Source organism: Liolophura sinensis, chromosome 5 (genome assembly GCF_032854445.1).
Source record: "Liolophura sinensis isolate JHLJ2023 chromosome 5, CUHK_Ljap_v2, whole genome shotgun sequence".
NCBI lineage: Eukaryota > Metazoa > Mollusca > Polyplacophora > Chitonida > Chitonidae > Liolophura > Liolophura sinensis.
The window spans coordinates 6,268,982-6,290,017 of record NC_088299.1 but is presented as its reverse complement, the minus strand read 5'-3'; the positions used below and the strand labels follow the sequence as shown (position 1 = coordinate 6,290,017).

General features: G+C 39.8%; 1 protein-coding gene across 1 annotated transcript; it reads left to right on the top strand.

Annotated features, from left to right (window-relative positions):
• The first annotated feature begins 670 nt into the window (after positions 1-670).
• LOC135466039 (uncharacterized) lies at positions 671-13,657 on the top strand. The gene is made up of 7 exons (XM_064743438.1): positions 671-809; positions 1,565-1,633; positions 2,366-2,434; positions 2,678-2,772; positions 3,599-3,698; positions 4,638-4,775; positions 13,310-13,657. Exons 1-7 carry the CDS (start codon positions 750-752, stop codon positions 13,556-13,558), a joined length of 780 nt encoding a protein of 259 aa, XP_064599508.1. The 5' UTR covers positions 671-749; the 3' UTR covers positions 13,559-13,657.
• Positions 13,658-21,036: the final 7,379 nt, after the last annotated feature.

The following is a 21,036-nucleotide window of genomic DNA, read 5'->3' as shown; positions in this document are numbered from 1 at the left end:
AAGCCTTATCAAGCAAAAGAAAATCCTGTACTGCATTTAGAGCAGAAATTATCATGCGTGCCGCCATTCCAATTCACTCACTATGTACTCAGTTAAAAACTGTATACATCAATTAATTATGCAGTCAAAGCAATTCGTCGTCAATTTGATAATTTTAATATCTAATATAGCCCGTTGAAGAAGAGGTCCAATGAGAGTTTATAGTGTAAACATGCAAACTGTCTACATACATAAAATCTGACTCAGCCATTTTGGGGACAGGTGAACCCATTCTCAAAGATATGCCTTTGAAAAATGGCTTATCGGATTACCAGTAAAGAATCATAACCCGTAGCCATGTGAGAGGATCTTTGATTGAAAACTGTGTCATCAAATTCATTTGTGAATCAAGTAGTAAACTTCCCGTTACACTACATTTATATATTCACAGAACAGGGATACATCTGGGTTCCGGTGTACAATATAGGCCCTACGTAGGCCTATCCTACACTGATCCGTGTAGGCTTACACATGTAGGCCTTTATGTAGGATGCCAGTAGGCCAATACAGCGACATCCGCGGGTTAAAACACGCAAGAGAATGAACAGACTTGCAGCACTGTGTAAGAGCCTGTCACACTTTATTGCGCACGCGCCGTTGCCTATTCTCGCATTTCCCGTTGGTAACCAAGCACGCTTCGAAGACGTCAAAATCGCTGGAGCAGTCGCTCAAAATCTGTGTTAATGGTTACTTTGCTGTAATCAACAGACATGGCCAAAGATCCAATGAGTAGCCAGGGCCTTTCGGCTCTTATCGCAGCGATTGAACAAGTAAGTAGTTTTGAACGTTAATGTTGGAACCAGAGGTGTTAGTTGCCAAGCTGTGTGGCTGTATTAATACAACAACAACAAAGCACGAGGAACTTTAATACTTTAAACTTTAACCCAAGCGTCGATTGTGGCGATGTTTGACGATTATTTTCATAAGATAACTTATGGTCACAGCGACTTCATATCGGCCTTTAATTTAAGTGAACTAGTCAACAACACACTTTGAACAGCAACCTCAGCTTTGCAACTCCCATGTAGTGGAAATAGTATGTTTGTTTCAAAGAGACTGAACGTATATACATATAAAAAATTAATATCTGAATACATCCACGGTACAGGGGGCATTGTTAGATTGTGCATTGTATTTAACTCAATGCCGGGTAGTTTAAATAAAAATTAAATTGCTTTGCTCAAGTCTCAATTTGTATGTGTCTAATTTAACAGTTGAGTACTTAATTTACTCTATTTAGGGGTTATGGTCTTAACCTGTTTAATCAATAAAACAGGCCTTATATACACTGTAGCAGTATGCATATATACACTCTGACAGTCCTTGTTGGGTGAGCACAAGACAACACCCAGAGCGAAATCTGAAAAATTGCTGCTTCTATGAGGATAAGACTTGAAATTAAGTAAGATAGTCTGTGACTGCAGAACATTTCATAACATGAAAAAATTGTTTTCAGCATTCAAAACACTTATGTCCATGTGCATAATGTTGAGTTATATAATGCAATCTGTCTCCTTTTTCTTAGGAAACAACAGGAAATAATAAAAAGCTGGAAATCCTGTTTAGTTCTCCGGGTAACTTTAATGCCTCACAGGTGAGTGACTGTTACTCTGTCATCATAAATATGATTTTAAAATCTCTATGTGTACATGCATTAGTGATGGTTTTTGTCAAGTCATAAAATGTTAAAGCCATAATGTCAACTCTTCACCATGGAATCAGTCTGCTCATTTCAAACTAGTTCTCGACTTGCCCTGACAAGAAACTTACATTATTAGGGCTAATGCAAAGAAACAAAAGTTTTAATAAGCACAGGTTTGCCTAGAATTTGTTAAGATGCTGTTGCCTCCAGTCTGGTTTCTTCCATTTTTAAATCTAGTCATTCTTGAGTGTGACATAAACATCAATTGGCCCCTAAAAATAATAAATAAATAAATTAATAAAAAAATGTTTTCTAAATTTCTAATCCCCTTTAAAATTGTTATTTCTGATCTAACAATGTCAAAAATAAAATTCAGGCTTATTGTTGAACAAATTTCAGCTGCATGTATTATAATGGAAAGGAACATACCAAATTTAATGATTAAAATTTTGACTTAAATCAAAGATCGCTTTGTGAACCCAGGGCCAGACCGTTCTTTACCGAGTATTAATTGACATAAACATCAACCAGTCCAGTAAATTAACCAATCAATCACCCATTGTTTGTTAACCCTGCATGTTGTTCGGCATACATGTATGCATCTAAATAGTATGATATTATCAGAATGATCTGTTTTCATTGAGTTTGTGTTTTTTTTTTTTTTTTTTTTTTTTACTATTTTAGGCTGCCCAAGTGATCCATCAGTTTGCTTCACCACCTGACAAAGTGCAGGCTATAAAGATCATGGAACCAGTGAGTAAATAAAATGGTGAATTGTATAAAACATGGTACCGAGAGATACATTAACTTTGATGTGCACACAGTCAGCCCAGCCCAAAAACACTCTAAATGAAATTCATCATAAATTATTCCTATTATTAAACAAATACATGTAAACATGTTTTTGTTATTGCAGGGGCATTTGTACTTGAAAATGTTAGATTTCCATTACTATTTAAGTACACTTTTGTTTATACATGTATTTGCTTCTTCCAGAGATTAGTGCGTATGACGTGCCAGGAAGCAAGGGAGATAATCAATGCAATAAGTGTTTCCTGTGACAAATTAACTGCCCTTCATTGTGTGAAAAGGTATGGGATTGTTTATCCTGTGTTCATTTACATTTATTAAATGGTCATTTTGATCTCGCTAGTTCATTAAATTCACTCTATTGCTGTGTAACAGGTTTTTTACAGCTGTATTTTGAGGTTTACAGTACAGCAATGGAGGTCATGTATCTACTGCAATCACTGATAGACATAGACTGTTTAAGAAACACAATGAAAGGTTAAATTATTTGTAACTACAACTCCCCAAAGTTGCTTTTTTAATGCTTGAAATGGTGAAGAAATACCATAGCTTGAGCTGACACATTTGTGGTATAGCTGTGCCCGATATCCTTAACCTTTATCATAATACTGCTGTTATTTTTTTTCTTTTGTTTTGCTTTTTGTTTTATTATTTTTTTTTATTTTACTAGATCTGTGGCACAAAACACCAATCAAATATAGCAATGAGATATCTAAATCACACATACATGTACAGTATTCTATTTTATAAGCAGTTCATGAATACTATAATAAGTTCTCTCACGTGCATGTGGGGCCCACGCGGCTCAGTTGGTTAGCGCACTAGTGCAGCGTAATGGCCTAGGAGTCTCTCACCAATGCCGTCGCGGTGAGTCCAGTTCATGCTGACTTCCTCTCCGGCCGTATGTGGGAAGGTCTGTCAGCTACCTGCGGATGGTCGTGGGTTTCCTCCGGGCTCTGCCTGGTTTCCACTCACCATAATGCTGACCGCCGTCGTATAAGTATTAAGTATTAATCAAGAAATATTCTTGAATACGGCGTAAAAAACACCAATCCAAAAAAAAAAAAATCAAAAATCTCACTTGCATGTCCTTTTCTTTTCCCCCAGGGTTCTTTCTGACAGCCAGACAAAACTGGGCGAGGAATACATCCTCAGTTGTTTCCCTTTCCAGATGGATAAATACAATGCTCGTAATATACTGTATACTGTGAGTTGTGATTCCTTTTCCAAGTTGTTTTACTGTGTTTTGTTTTTCTTCAGTGGATGCCACATAATATAAGGGTCAATTTCGTGCTATACACAGCTAGGTTATAGTAAATAATCTAAAATTTTGCCCAAAGGTACACATTTTACCGAATCTAGAAAGGTTTTTTGATCTTGGAAAGGTGCTTTGAGGTTTTTTTGGAAGATGTGAACTTTATTTGCCTTTAAAAGTGAGATAAAATTTTGAGGTCATTTACCATATTCGTCTACACATAGAAAGAATTAATGTAGATTATGTTTTTTTGCCACCTCGATGAGCAGTATTTTAACCATATTGTGGTCAAAAATAAACAGATCTACTTCAACATATAAAATAATTTGTCTGAGTTGTTCTGTTTGCTTTATATAATCGCTGTACTAGTCAAGTGTCTTGTTCAGGCTGCCCTTTTTTCGTGTACAATTGAGTTAAAATTTATAGCCTTTTCCCAAAACTTTTATAAGTTAACAAATAATCTTTTGGTTTCATACATGTATATGTAAGATGAGATGATATCCTGCTGGATAACAATAAATTTCAGAACCAAAAGTAATACCAGTATTTTATTACACTCTAGTGCCTGTAATAAAAAATACATTTTTTGAGGAGAGCTTTTAAGTCATTTTATGCTGTATTCTTTATATATCAAGCTTAGTAAATCATTGTAACAGTATCTGAAAGTATGTTATGCAAAAGAATTAATTTATACTCTTCTGTGTCAATGTTTGGTGTTTGCTTTGTATAAATTAATAAGTTATGAATAGCATCATAGTATAAAGAGTGAAAAGAGGAAATTGTCAGTCACAGCAGACAATTAACTTAATCTGGATGTATATTTTTCTCTGCTAGCCTAGTTGGAAGCAGCACAATGCTTAGTTTAATACCAATATCACAAATACGTTTTAGGTTCAATCTCGCGTGGGTGATAAAATGGCGGCTGGTGGTCACCAAGGTTACGCAGCATTAGGCGGTCTGTACACACAGTGTCGACCCCTGGAGCCCCACCTGTATGGGAGTCTGGCAGAACAAGAATCCAGGGCACCTGTAAGTACATTTATTTATTTCTTTAATTGTTATATTTTATGCCATATACTCATTTTTATAGGGTGGTTAGGATTTAAACACAGAGCCTGGAGAAAATCACCACACCCGACCTTACATCCCAAGCCTGATATGTTAGCTTTAATTTCAAGGCAATGCCAATTTTTATTTTTTGTGAGCTGACACTAAAAAATAAAAATTGCAACTAAAATGAACTAAAAAAAAAATTTGTCTGACCTTGATCTTTTGATGATTTTGAAAGCTCTCTGATCATGTGAATGTTTTCAACAGGAAAAAAATGCTCTCCTAGTCATGGCAGTTCACATTTCCCACGAATTATATGAGTCATAATTTATTTTATATTAGGGGCCTCCGTGGCTCAGTCGGTTAGCGCGCTAGCACAGCGTAATGACCCAGAAGCCTCTCACCAATGCGGTCGCTGTGAGTTCAAGTCCAGCTCATGCTGGCTTCCTCTCCGGCCATAAGTGGAAAGGTCTGCAGCAACCTGCGGATGGTCGTGGGTTTCCCCCGGGCTCTTCCCGGTTTCCACCCACCATAATGCTGGCCTCCGTCGTATGAGTGAAATATTCTTGAGTACGGCGTAAAGCACTAATCAAATAAATAAATAAATATTTTATATTTACGCCCTCCTATATACCTTCCTCCGATATTGGAAAAAGCTTTATTCTGCCAATAAAACAACAATCTAAGTTGCTGTGACCTAAACAATAATATTTACCTGCACCATGACAGTTCGCGTCTACTCATGGGGTTGAAATGTAAATGTTCTCAATGATAGACTCACATATGTAACTCAGCAAACAGTTCTGAAGTTTAGACACTTTATGAGTCTGCATGTTCCTCGGCTTCATCACCCTGCAGAAGGTAGAGTTAAAGTGCATGTATGTGTTATGTCAGGTAATTGTTCTCCCTGCAGCACAAATGCAGGCATGTGCTCTGCTAACAGAGAGTGACATGGATGAACATTTTACTGGCTGGGTTTGCTCGTTAGATATTTAATTATTTATTCGATTGGTGTTTTACGCCGTACTCAAGAATATTTCGCTTATACGACGGTAGGTCAGCGTTATGGTGGGTGGAAACCGGGCATAGCCCGGGGGAAACCCACGACCATCCGCAGGTTGCTGAAGACCTTCCTACTTTCGGCCGGAGAGGAAGCCAGCATGAGCTGGACTCACAGCGACTGCAATGGTGAGAGACTCCTGGGTCATTACGCTGCGTTAGCGCGCTAACCAACTGAGCCACGGAGGCCTCGGCTCGTTGGATAAAGTTTATAATTAGAATACATGTAATCCTGCAGACATGTGGGCTTCAGTTAGGCATATTTATCATTGTCAACTCATGCATGCAGCTATAGCACCTTTCCACTTATATCCACTTTCAAGGATGAAATCCTGCAGACATGTGGGCTTCAGTTAGGCATATTTATCATTGTCAACTCATATGCAGTTATAGCACTTTTCCACCTATATCCACTTTCAAGGATGGAATTTTGCAGACATGTGGGTTTCAGTTAGGCATATTTATCATTGTCAACTCATGCATGCAGCTACAGCACCTTTCCACCTATATCCACTTTCAAGGATGGAATTACTATGTTGGCTGAATTACATAATATACAGACATATGAGCGCATAATATACCCTCCAGAGCCTAACACTCATAGTCTGATATCCTCATAGCTACATACCCTCCAGAGCCTCAAGCACTCATAGTCTGATAGCCTCATAGTCACATACCCTCCACTGCCTCATACACGCATAGTCTGATATCCTCATAGCCACGTACCCTCCAGAGCCTCACGCACTCATAGTCTGATATCCTCATAGCTACATACCCTTCAGAGCCTCATACATTCATAATCTGATATCTTCATAGCCACATAGCCTCCAGAGCCTCATGCACTCTTAGTCTGATATCCTCATAGCCACATACCCTCCTGAGCCTCACACATTCAGTCTGGTATCTTCATAGCCACATAGCCTCCAGAGCCTCATGCAGTCTTAGTCTGATATCCTCATAGCCACATACCGTCCAGAGCCTCACACATTAAGTCTGATATCCTTATAGCCACATACCTTCCAGAGCCTCACACACTCATAGTCTGATATTGTCATAGCCACATACCCTCCAGAGCATAACACTCATAGTCTGATATTGTCATAGTCACATACCCTCCAGAGCCTCATACATTCATGCTGTCGTAGTCTGATATCTGCATAGTCCCACACCCTCCAGAGCCTTGCACACGCAAAGTCTGATATCCTCATAGCCACATACCCTCCAGAGCATCACACACTCAGTCTGATATCCTCATAGCCACATACCCTCCAGAGCATCAAATACTCAGTCTTATATTCTCACACGCCCCATGCACTCATAGTCTGATATGCTCAGTCACATACCCTCCAGAGCCTCATACGCTCATACTCTTGTAGTCTGATATCCTCATAGTCACATAACCTCCAGAGCCTCACACATTCATAGCCTGATATCCTCATAGCCACATACCCTCCACCGCCTCGCACACTCAGTCTGATACCTCATAGTCACATACCTTCCAGAGCATCACATACTCAGTCTGATATCCTCATAGCCTATGAGCTATACTCTCCAGAGCCTCGCACACTCAGTCTGATATCCTCATAGCCACATACCCTCCGGAGTATCAAATACTCAGTCTTATATTTTCACATGCTCCATGCGCTCATAGTCTGATATCCTTATAGCCACATACCTTCCAGAGCTTCACGCGCTCATAGTCTGATATCTCATAGCCACATACCCTCCAGAACCTGACACACTCAGTCTGATATCCTCATAGCCACATACCCTCCGGAGCATCAAATACTCAATCTTATATTTTCACACGCCCCATGCACTCATAGTCTGATATCCTCATAGCCACATACCCTCCGGAGTATCAAATACTCAGTCTTATATTTTCACATGCTCCATGCGCTCATAGTCTGATATCCTTATAGCCACATACCTTCCAGAGCTTCACGCGCTCATAGTCTGATATCTCATAGCCACATACCCTCCAGAACCTGACACACTCAGTCTGATATCCTCATAGCCACATACCCTCCGGAGCATCAAATACTCAGTCTTATATTTTCACACGCCCCATGCACTCATAGTCTGATATCCTTATAGCCACATACCTTCCAGAGCTTCACGCGCTCATAGTCTGATATCCTCATAGCCACATACCCTCTAGAGCCTCATACAGTCATACTCTCGTAGTCTGATATCCTCATAGTCACATACCCTCCAGAGCTTCACACAGTCTGATATCCTCATAGCCGCATACTCTCCAGAGCCTTACACACTCAAAGCCTGATATCCTCATAGTCACATACCGTCCAGAGCCGCATACATTCATTCTCTCGTAGTCTGATATCCTTATAGTCACATAACCTCCAGAGCCTCACATATTCATAGCCTGAAATTTTCATAGCCACATACCCTCCAGAGAGTACATTCATACTCTCATAGTCTGATATCCTCACAGCCATATACCCTCCAGAGCATCACACACTCAGTCTGATATCCTCATAGCCACATACCCTCCAGAGCATCAAATACTCAGTCTTATATTCTCACACGCCCCATGCGCTCATAGTCTGATATGCTCATAGTCACATACCCTCCAGAGCCTTACACATTCATAGCCTGATATCCTCATAGCCATATACCCTCCACATCCTCGCACACCCAGTCTGATACCTCATAGTCACATACCTTCCAGAGCATCACATACTCAGTCTGATACCCTCATAGCCACATACCCTCCAGAGCCTCACACACTCAGTCTGATATCCTCATAGCCACAAACCCTCCGGAGCATCAAATACTCAGTCTTATATTTTCACGTGCCCCATGCACTCATAGTCTGATATCCTTATAGCCACATACCTTCCAGAGCTTCACGCGCTCATAGTCTGATATCCTCATAGCCACATACCCTCCAGAGCCTGACACACTCAGTCTGATATCCTCATAGCCACATACCCTCCGGAGCATCAAATACTCAATCTTATATTTTCACACGCCCCATGCACTCATAGTCTGATATCCTTATAGCCACATACCCTCTAGAGCCTCATACAGTCATACTCTCGTAATCTGATATCCTCATAGTCACATACCCTCCAGAGCCTCACACAGTCTGATATCCTCATAGCCACATACTCTCCAGAGCCTTACACACTCAAAGTCTGCTATCCTCATAGTCACATACCCTCCAGAGCTGCATACATTCATTCTCTCGTAGTCTGATATCCTTATAGTCACATAACCTCCAGAGCCTCACACATTCATAGCCTGAAATTTTCATAGTTACATACCTTCCAGAGCATCACATACTCAGTTTGATATCCTCATAGCCTATGAGCTATACCCTCCAGAGCCTCGCACACTCAGTCTGATATCCTCATAGCCACATACCCTCCGGAGCATCAAATACTCAGTCTTATATTTTCACATGCTCCATGCGCTCATAGTCTGATATCCTTATAGCCACATACCTTCCAGAGCTTCACGCGCTCATAGTCTGATATCTCATAGCCACATACCCTCCAGAGCCTGACACACTCAGTCTGATATCCTCATAGCCACATACCCCCCGGAGCATCAAATACTCAGTCTTATATTTTCACACGTCCCATGCACTCATAGTCTGATATCCATATAGCCACATACCTTCCAGAGCTTCACGCGCTCATAGTCTGATATCCTCATAGCCACATACCCTCTAGAGCCTCATACAGTCATACTCTCGTAGTCTGATATCCTCATAGTCACATACCCTCCAGAGCTTCACACAGTCTGATATCCTCATAGCCGCATACTCTCCAGAGCCTTACACACTCAAAGCCTGATATCCTCATAGTCACATACCGTCCAGAGCCGCATACATTCATTCTCTCGTAGTCTGATATCCTTATAGTCACATAACCTCCAGAGCCTCACACATTCATAGCCTGAAATTTTCATAGCCACATACCCTCCAGAGAGTACATTCATACTCTCATAGTCTGATATCCTCACAGCCATATACCCTCCAGAGCCTCACACAGTCTGATATCCTCATAGCCACATACCCTCCGGAGCATCAAATACTCAGTCTTATATTCTCACACGCCCCATGCGCTCATAGTCTGATATGCTCATAGTCACATACCCTCCAGAGCCTCACACATTCATAGCCTGATATCCTCATAGCCACATACCCTCCATAGCCTCGCACACTTAGTCTGATACCTCATAGTCACACACCTCCAGAGCATCACATACTCAGTCTGATACCCTCATAGACACATACTCTCTAGAGCCTCACACACTCAGTCTGATATCCTCATAGCCACAAACCCTCCGGAGCATCAAATACTCACTTATATTTTCACGTGCCCCATGCACTCATAGTCTGATATCCTTATAGCCACATACCTTCCAGAGCTTCACGCGCTCATAGTCTGATATCCTCATAGCCACATACCCTCCAGAGCCTGACACACTCAGTCTGATATCCTCATAGCCACATACCCTCCGGAGCATCAAATACTCAATCTTATATTTTCACACGCCCCATGCACTCATAGTCTGATATCCTTATAGCCACATACCCTCTAGAGCCTCATACAGTCATACTCTCGTAATCTGATATCCTCATAGTCACATACCCCCAGAGCCTCACACAGTCTGATATCCTCATAGCCACATACTCTCCAGAGCCTTACACACTCAAAGTCTGATATCCTCATAGTCACATACCCTCCAGAGCTGCATACATTCATTCTCTCGTTGTCTGATATCCTTATAGTCACATAACCTCCAGAGCCTCACACATTCATAGCCTGAAATTTTCATAGCCACATACCCTCCAGAGAGTACATTCATACTCTCATAGTCTCATATGCTCATAGTCATATACCCTCCAGAGCCTCACACAGTCTGATAGCCTCATAGCCACATACTCTCCAGAGCCTTACACACTCAAAGCCTGATATCCTCATAGTCACATAACCTCCAGAGCCGCATACATTCATACTCTCGTAGTCTGATATCCTTATAGTCACATAACCTCCAGAGCCTCATACATTTATAGCCTGAAATCCTCATAGCCACACACTCAGTCTGATATCCTCATAGCCACATACCCTCCAGAGTATCAAATACTCAGTCTTATATTCTCACACGCCCCATGCGCTCATAGTCTGATATGCTCATAGCCACATACTCTCCAGAGCCTCATACGCTCATACTCTCATAGTCTATCCTCATAGTCACATAACCTTCAGAGCCTCACACATTGATAGCCTGATATCCTGATGGCCACATACCCTCCACAGCCTCACACACTCAGTCCGATATTCTTATAGCCACATATCCTCAAGAGCCTCACACACTCAGTCTGATATTGCCATAGCCACATATCCTCCAGAGCCTCATACAGTCATACTCTTGTAGTCTGATATATTCATAGTCACATACCCTCCAGAGCCTCATACAGTCTGATATCCTCAGTCACATACTCTCCAGAGCCTCATACATTCATACTGTCATAGTCTGATATCTGCATAGTTCCACACCCTCCAGAGCCTCACATACTCAGTCTGATATGCTCATAGTCACATACCTCCAGAGCCTCATACATTCATACTCTCATAGTCTGATATGCTCATAGTCACATGACCTTCAGAGCCACATACATTCATACTCTCATGGCCTGACATCCTCATAGTCACATGACCTTCAGAGCCTCACATATTCATAGCCTGATATCCTCGTAGCCACATACCCTCTAGAGCCTCACACACTCAGTCTGATATACTCATAGCCACATATCTTCCAGAGCCCCATGCGCTCATAGTCTGATATCGTCATAGCCACATACCCCCTCATAGCCACACACTTTCCAAAGCCTCACACACGCATAGTCTGATATCCTCATAGCCACATACTTCCCAGAGCCCCACACACTCAGTCTGATATTCTCATAGCCACATACCCTCCAGAGCCCCATGCGCTCATAGTTTGATATCCTCATAGCCACATACCCTCCAGAGCCTCACACATAGTCTGATATCCTCATAGTCACATACCTTCCAGAGCCTCATACACTCATACTCTCATAGTCTGATATCCTCATGTCCACATACCTCTCATAGCCACACACCCTCCAGAGCTTCACACACTCATAGTCTGATATCCTCATAGCCACAATCTCTCCGGAGCCTCGCACACTTAGTCTGATATCCTCATAGTCACATACCCTCCAGAGCCTCATACATTCATAGCCTGATATCCTCATAGCCTCACACCTCACACACTCAGTCTGATATTTACATAGCCACATATCCTCCAGAGCCCTATATGCTCATAATGTGCTATCCTCATAGCCACATACCTCCCAGAGCCCCATACACTCATAGTCTGATATCTCATAGTCACATACCCCTCAGAGCCTCACATACTCATAGTCTGATACCCTCATGGCTAAATACCCTCCAGAACCTCACACATTCATAGTACACTGATATCTTCATAGGCACATATACCCTCTAGAACCTCATAGTACCCATATCCTTATAGACTGATATCCTAATAGTCACATACCCTGAAAACATTCTCTTGTAGCCTAGACTCTCATAGTCACATACCCTCTAGAGCCTCTTTCATGTACCCTGATAATCTGATAGTCTTGAAGTCACACATCCCATGATGAATCTCATAAACTCTCTTTATGAGATACGCTGATATCATCACATAGCATTACACTACCATAGCCTCATTATGATAGCGTCATGTTCGTTAGCATATGACTGAAAAATTGTTAAGTACTATGTGAAACCCAAAGCATACATACATTAATTCATTGCATCATATATCCATAACTTCAAATTAGAAAAGCCTTTAATATACCCCCATAACCTGTAATTAGCATAGCCTTAGCTGATACCCTCTTAGCATAGCCTTAGCTTATACCTTCAGAGGGCCCTGGCATAGCCTTAGCTTAGAACTCTCATAGCCTCATAGCATAACCTTAACTTAGAACTCTCATAGCTTCATAGCGTAGCCTTAGCCTATACCTTCATCGCCTCATAGCATAGCGTTAGGGTATACCCCCAGAGGCTCATCGCATAGCCTTAGCTTAGAACTCTCATAGCCTCATAGCATAAACTTAGCTTAGAACTCTAATAGCCTCATAGCATAACCTAAACTTAGAACTCTCATAGCCTCATAGCGTAGCCTTAACCTGTACCTTCATAGCCTCATAGCATAGCGTTAGGGTATACCCTCATAGGCTCATATTAGCATTGCCTCATACACTCATAGCCTCATACACTCTTGGGGCATTTCTTCTAGGTCTCACACTTTAATTGCATCCTGTTCTCGTCCACTTCCTGAACTTTTATAGATCATGGATATGACTTCAAACACCAGTCAAGCATGTGTGTATGAAAATTAAAAGACCTGTAATATTTGTGTTAATATGCGGCAATTTTCAGGGCCATGGCAACATTGAAATGCCGATAACAGCCAATGCAGGAGTGATACCGTCTGTGTATACTGGCCATCCATCCTATGCATACCCTCCTGACAGAACCTATGAACAGGACCGTGAGTACCCGGGTAACACCACATTCCTATCGGCAGGACCATATCCAGCGGGGGCCCCACCATTAGGGCATCACAGTGGGGCACCAGCACCCACAGGATTCCCACGGTTACCCACTGAAGCCATGGGGTACCAGTAACCATCTGACATTAAATTACCATTTTATTATGCCCCAAACTTAACTTCATTTGGATTCGTAATGTACAAATTTGATGTCGTTCAGATATATATATATATATATATATATATATATATATATATATATATATATATATATATATATATATAATAACAAATGAAAAAAAAGAAAGACAGAAATAATCATTCACATGTACTAAATATGAAAGACAGGTAAATGCAATGTAAGTAGTTTTAAGCTGTTGGTTTCTAGCTCAGGAAGAATGTTAAATGCTGGTTATTAAAATTTTGGTTATATCTACTTCTATATCATATACACAAACAGAACCTTGCCATTTTTATATGAAGATGTTAGGAAATAAGTTACCTTTTTGCAGGTATTTGTTAAGATGTCGAGATATGTGTTTGTGTTGGGGGTTGCTGTGTTTTGAGGGTAGGTGGAAGTGATAGTTGTGTATATAATGTGTTAATAACATGTCATTTATTTAAAGTGTAGATTAAATTTTCCCCATGGCATTGTTTGTGCTACATAGCTGTTCTGTGATACATTTTTTTTAAAACATCAATTCAGAATTTTATATCAATGTTATGTAGTGTATGCGTGTATACGTTTAATACAAGAATTTTATTAGAATCTATTTTGAACAATGTTATCTTAATGTCCCAAAGCATATCCTAGGTAACACAAAGGTGTGAAGCATGCAGGTAGGATTGATTATGTTTGTATTAGACGGTAATTTTAGAATAAAAACTTAAGTCATGTGTACAATGTGCACCTGAAAATATGTCTGATGTTCTGCAGTTTTTAATTCAAATCAGGATAATAAAATTTCAATCTCGAGATGCGAAGTCTTGTGTGTTTAATATTGATATACATACAGACTGTATTCATGGATAACCCTGCCCTATACATGTATGGTTTTTGTGGGTGACAAGCAAATAACACGTGGAAAGGTCTGCCAGCAATCTGGTCGTGGGTTTCCACCTGACCACAAACAGGTAACATCTTCTTTGAATAAAGCCCAACTTTTTGTTAGCTTTGGATCTTGTGTAACATTAAATGTACAGTTTGCTGGTAACATAATGCCAAGATGTTTAACAACATTAGGCGGTCTATAACAACAGTCACCGTACTCATTTTGTACTCATGCTGAAGCTTGTCCTTTTTAACTTGTAGAAAAGTCAACGGATGAACATTAAGATTTATTAAGCTTTATAACTTCCACTTGACACACCAGTTGTATGTAGTAGTAAATGATAGCAAGATATAAGGAGAGGAACAAGGAGATATCATCAAATCGAATCATTTAAAAATGGTGTTTCTGAACACTCAAAAAAAATAATCTGTCAGGTTTTAAAAGAAAGTCTGTTGCCTGAGTGATGATAGAATGTATTCTGTTATTATAACATAATACTGTGTTATATTCAACATAGCATCATGTTAGTCTAATAGAGTCCTTATGTTGATTTACCAGAATATTTGTGCGGTATTTAACAGATAATCTGCTACAACAACGGAATACATTCTAGCATCAATCAGAGAACAGACTGTTCAATTTAACAGATTATTTTTTTGAGAGCAGTTGATCACAGTTATCTGAATTTGACACCAATTTGTTATCACCCACAACTAATCCACATCCACAACTAAAATGCACTCAGAACATTGTATAACCAACGCCAAATCACAGACGAAAATGGTGAAATACAGCGGCCCTATAAAATCAAACTCTGTGACACCCTGGGCAGCACAACTTGCCAGTATGGCCAAAAGCCCTTGGCAAGCCACTCGTTGCCCCCTATATACTTGAAATACGGTTTAGAATTTCTCCAGTAAAACCATAAAGATGAAGCTTGTAAGTTAAAAGATAATGACAGTGTCGGATGCTTTAATAAAATCTGCGTAGATTATATATTGCATGAAATTCATTTATTTTTGGCCTATTTCTTGTGATGTTTTGTCTAAAAATCAATCTACATAAAAAACGGGTTAAAAAAGATCGCGAGTGATAATTTACATATTAAAGTTAAACAAGTTAAACAAGTTAAACAGAATATTTAAAGGAACGTAGCTCGTATGCAAACTCTCTTAACAACAGACCAGGCCCCGGGGATCACGAAGTGATCTTAGACTTAAGCCAAAGTTTCCATCATTAAAATTTAATATGTTCGTATCCATTGTTTTAGGTGAAATTTGTTGTACAATAACTTCCCAAGAATTTACCTTGTCAAGCAATATTTTGACCTTGTTACTTAAGAAATAACATTTTTAAAGTGGTTTGAAATGCCGACTTACGTCTAAGATCGCTTCGTCATCCTGGAGCCATAAACATATCCACGAATTCTGTGTGGGTTTAGGTTCTTAAGACTCTCTTGTATTCCATCAGTTGATAAATCAAGGGACTATAGAACGTAGTTTACAGCCGTAACGATATCGGCGTATGCATATTCGCTGGGACTTTTTACGTTAAACACATTTTGGAAAAAGAAAATAGCCAACATTTCAGATGTTCTCCAGGGGTCAAGCTTCCGTTCTGTAATTTGCTACAATACCAGGTAAACAGTCTTTACCCTTTTTATTTTCTTTATAAAACTCCAAAATCTGTCAAGGTTGTCTTTAATATTTTCTTGTACTGCCATTATACACATGCATGTAAACTCATCATACTTTATTTCCTCTGATCTTTTGACTTCGTGATATTTAGATGTCTCATCTTTCTCATAGCGAAAAAATTCTTTTCTTGCATCTTTTTTTCTTCTTCTTTAATTAGGGCGATTAAGTGTGCGTCGTATTCTACGACGCAGCTTCTTTTCTATTGATTAGGGCAATTAGTTACTTTTCCTTTTTTAATTCATCACACATTTATATTCTTTAATAACAGCAAACACAAGGTTATGGAAATAATTAAAACTCTCGTATGCACTGTAAAAGTGCTTCAGCATAGACAAGTGTAATAAAGTAATTAATTCTGTAAATTTCTGGTAATTTCGCAATTCCCAGTCATTCTACTGCAGAAAAAAGCCTCCTTCTGTCTCTGTATGCTTACTGTTGAAAAATTTGTTTACCAATGCTGGCTTTGACATATTTGCATTTCGGGTGTTTCAAGACATGGGTGGATACCAAAAGTAAGTTAGGGTTCGAACTGTTAGTTTTAGTGACTTGTCCACGTGGATTAGATTAAAGCGAAGCTGGGCGTTACGTGGGTACATCCAGTTTAGCTTTGTGCTATAGCGACCACTTGCTAACTTCGCATTGTGGTCGATGCTCTGCTTTTACTCGCTGTACTGCAGTCTTTTGTGTTTGACCCATGCTACAACAAAACAAAACAAAACAAAACAAAAAAGGCTAAGCCACCTTGGGTAGAGTGGGGGCATCCAAGCGGGACAACGATCATTATAAACGAATTGCAGATGATTTTCATCTTAACAAAGCTGAGACTTCTGCTGAAATCTACACTCCAATTCCCGGTGAGTCTTGCCAAAGTTATTGCTGTGTTAAACTGTATGTGTTCTCTCTGTCGTCACACAAATACTTAGATTCTTATTTTACTACATTATGTTGAACTATTTCACTGATTTAGTGATGAAACGACTAAATATGTTGTTATATGTAAACATATATTTGAACATTGCATGTTTCCCCAATTGACCATTTATGTCAGTAGGTCTTCTGCGGGTCCCTCGTTCATGAGAGTTTCGAGTAGGGGTCGCCCATGTATATACCGGAAGTGTGAGGAGTAGCCTAGCGGATCACGTACACAGGAGTTCTTTTTGTATCAATATGCTATTTATTATTCTCAGATATTCATCTGCAGAGTTGACTGTATTGTGCTGTCATCGAACATTGACTACCATCTTCCGTCATTATATACAAGGAAAACAACGAACGTTCATCATTTTTTACCGTTTGAAAATCGTTTGTGTGTCTGAATTGTGCAAGGCAGGTACACACTTTCAGGTTTTTGTTTATTCTGCTACAGACTAAACGATCCCTTGCGGATCATGTACAGTAAATAAAATACTGGTAATCATTTATGGGCGAAGAGAGTCGCTGTAGTTTTGCCCGAAAATCCGTCCTAAGCTTGGCTTGTATTCAGTGATACGCAGAGACAGCTGCCATTTTGACGACTGGGGCGCCCCATTGTCACATTGATTCGATGATAAGCTACCTTATGAGCGAAGTTCGCTGCATATGCTATACACAATTAATGACTGACCATAGTCCTATTAATACACTACACGAGCAGTACTAGTATACGAATGATTTTACTAAATATTTAGATTGTATATGTAACTCGCATTGGGCATAATTAATTTCAAAGATGTAATCGTCAGATCTGCTTGTTTTGCACTTGAAAAACGTTAGTGCTGAAATCTAATTTACTAATTTTGATGTACATTATAAAGCTTCATTATCTGATTCTGCACCAGCCTTCGGGCGGTCGTTGGTCTCCATCGGCATTTGCCCGATTTCCTCCCACCACAATGTGGAAAAAAATGTTAAATATGACAACACCATTCCCATAGTCAAGCTTATTAAATGACACCATTAAGAACTGTGCTTAGGCCCATTTGTACATTTCTGCATTGCCTCTTTTTTTCAAATACATTGAAACTGAATTATTGATTTGAAAAAAAAAAAAGAGGGACGGAGAGCGGGAGGGTGGGGGGGGGGGGGCTCCGTGGCTCAGTTGGTTAGCGCGCTAGCGCAGCGTAATGACCCAGGAGCTTCTGTGAGTTCAAGTCTAGCTCATGCTGGCTTCCTCTCCGGCGGTACGTGGGAAGGTCTGGCGCAACCTGCGAATGGTCGTGGGTTTCTCGCGGGATCCGCCCGGTTTTCACCCACCATAATGCTGGCCGCCGTTGTATAAGTAAAATATTCTTGAGATCGGTGTGAAACACCAATTAAATAAATAAATAAATTGAAAAAAAAGAAGAAAGTTCACATTGGCTTGTATTCCACAAATATTCCTTACACAGATACCTAATGCACTCCTTGTCTTTACACGATATGAACGTGTATGGTACAAGGTTATGTATATGTGTAGGTGTGTTTAGAAAGTGAAGTATTTAATTCAGAGACATTCAGCAATCTCAGTATGGCGATTCAACAACTCTTTCGTCCGATATTTCAGACTTTCACCTACAGTATAAAGAATAAAAGACGTTTCGTCTGACTAAAACTGGACGTTGGGTGCTGTCTTAAACATGAAGGAAAACACGATAATATTTCGTGACCACAATCGCTTGATCCCTCGTGCTGATAAATCTTGCGTGTGAACCCCACTTCTGCTTGAACATTCTGATTTGAGTGAGTGAGTGCTTGGGGTTTAACGTCGTACTCAACAATTTTTCAGTCATATGACGACGAAGGAATCTTTAGGGTGCATGTACGTGTAATGTGCCTCCTTGTTGCAGGACGGATTTCCACCGCTCTTTTATTTAGTGCTGCTTCACTGAGACGACTTACCGAAGGCAAGTAAGCCGCCCCGCCCGAGCCATTATACTGATACGGGTCAACCAGTCGTTGCACTATCCCCTTCATGCTGAACGCCAAGCGAGGAAGTTACAACTTCCTCTTTTAAAGTCTTAGGTGTGACTCGATCAAGGATTGATCCTGGATCTACCGGTCCCGAAGCGGACGCTCTACCAACTGGGGTCTAATTTGTTTTGGTACGGAAATGTACCAAAATGGACGGACCAGATAAAATAACAATTCAAATTTTAAAAAATCAATTCATACCTTAAAAAGACATCAAGGCACCAAGAGGTTGGTGACAACGTCTCACTGCAACTTTACATCCAGCCCCACCTCATCTTCGAAGAACTGTAGTAAACTTGGCGGAGGGTTTTCGACCAGGTCGAGTAAAAACGGTTTAACGCAGGCAGAGAAAATATACGTATAATTATGGGTGAAATATACTTTATATAATCTGATAAATGGTCTTTCAGTAGGCGTGTGCACGTCTGCTTCCTTTGTAGCCCTACGTGGGAAGGACTGAGAGCAACCAGCGGATGGCTGTGAGTTTCGCTCGGGATTTATCCGGTTTCCTCCTACCATAATTCCAGCCGCCGTCTTATAATTGAAATATTCCTGGCTACGGTGCAAACACCAATCAAATAAACAATAAAAGCACTTTCAGAAGCGCGTAGAGACCTTCATACTCCTTACAACGCCTGCGTTGCTCTCTGTTTGTTCGCTTTGCATCACTGTTACTATCAGAAAGTTTTGTACACATTCTTGAACCACGCCGATGCTTGGGGGTCACGGTAATTAGGCAAGAAGTGATGTCAGAAAACACAAACAATCTGCCTCAACCTTTGTTTCTAATGATACTTCATACACATGCATGATCTTCATTTAAAGTATGTACAACATGGTTCTAACCAAAACCTGAAACAATTTTATTGATGAACGCTGATTTAAACACTTCTATGAGAGGACACAACTCATTCTAAATTCTGAACAGTTATAATGAAACAAGCTAAATATAAATGGGAAGTTTATTACGTATTTCCTGAAAGTGAAAGCTAATTATTTGGGCTAATAGGAAAAATGGTTTTTGTTTTTGGCCTTGCGCTTTTTTGCCAAACTCTCCGAATTAGCCTCTCCAAACTCTGGAGAATATTGCACACTATCTTATCAGAATACAACAATTTACGAAAGCCAACTATTATTAAAAGTAAAGTCACGTTTAAATCTTAATACCAGTCTCGGTCTTATACAAAGTTGATGACACTTTAAGCTGGACTAAAGTTAATACCGGACTTAAATATTTATACACTTTTGAGCAACTGGACCCAGAGACTTGAGCCATTATTACGTCAATAATGGATGGTGACCGTTTATGTCTTTCTTCACCCCTTTTCCTGAATAACGCAGGTTATATAGCAAATTGAATCGAGTACCCATGCAACACGCTAGTATGATTTTTAGTATACAGAAATGCATGCTTCATTTTAGCTTTGTCTTAGTATTTTAAAACCTACCTAAATGTGCAGATCATATGGAAGTAAGCGTGACGGAAACAGCCGAGGTCAAATAGGGCTCACATTAATATCCCACAAAGTTGTAATTTTCAACGGCCGCACTCATAAAACAAAGATTTTTTTTAAATGAAAGCTTGTTTATAGATGGTGTTAAAGGAGAAGAAATCCTAAAAATGAATACAAAATCAGATGAAAGAGCGTCAAAACTGAATTGCAAATATGAACTTTAATATTTTTATGAGATTTTGTTTCAAGAGAAAAGGGTATTTGAAAATATTTTTGTATGGTGGGTAATTGGGACCAACTTTTGGTATTTATCGTTGTTGCATAATAATGTTCTAAATAAGGATGTGATGCTTGTCTAATAAATTTATTTGAATGTAAACTTGTGGTTTATATAGAAACATGCATTTAACCTAAATTATGATAATATTTATGAACATATTACAAAGATAAATATGATCAAAATTGAGGTTTAATACATTTGTT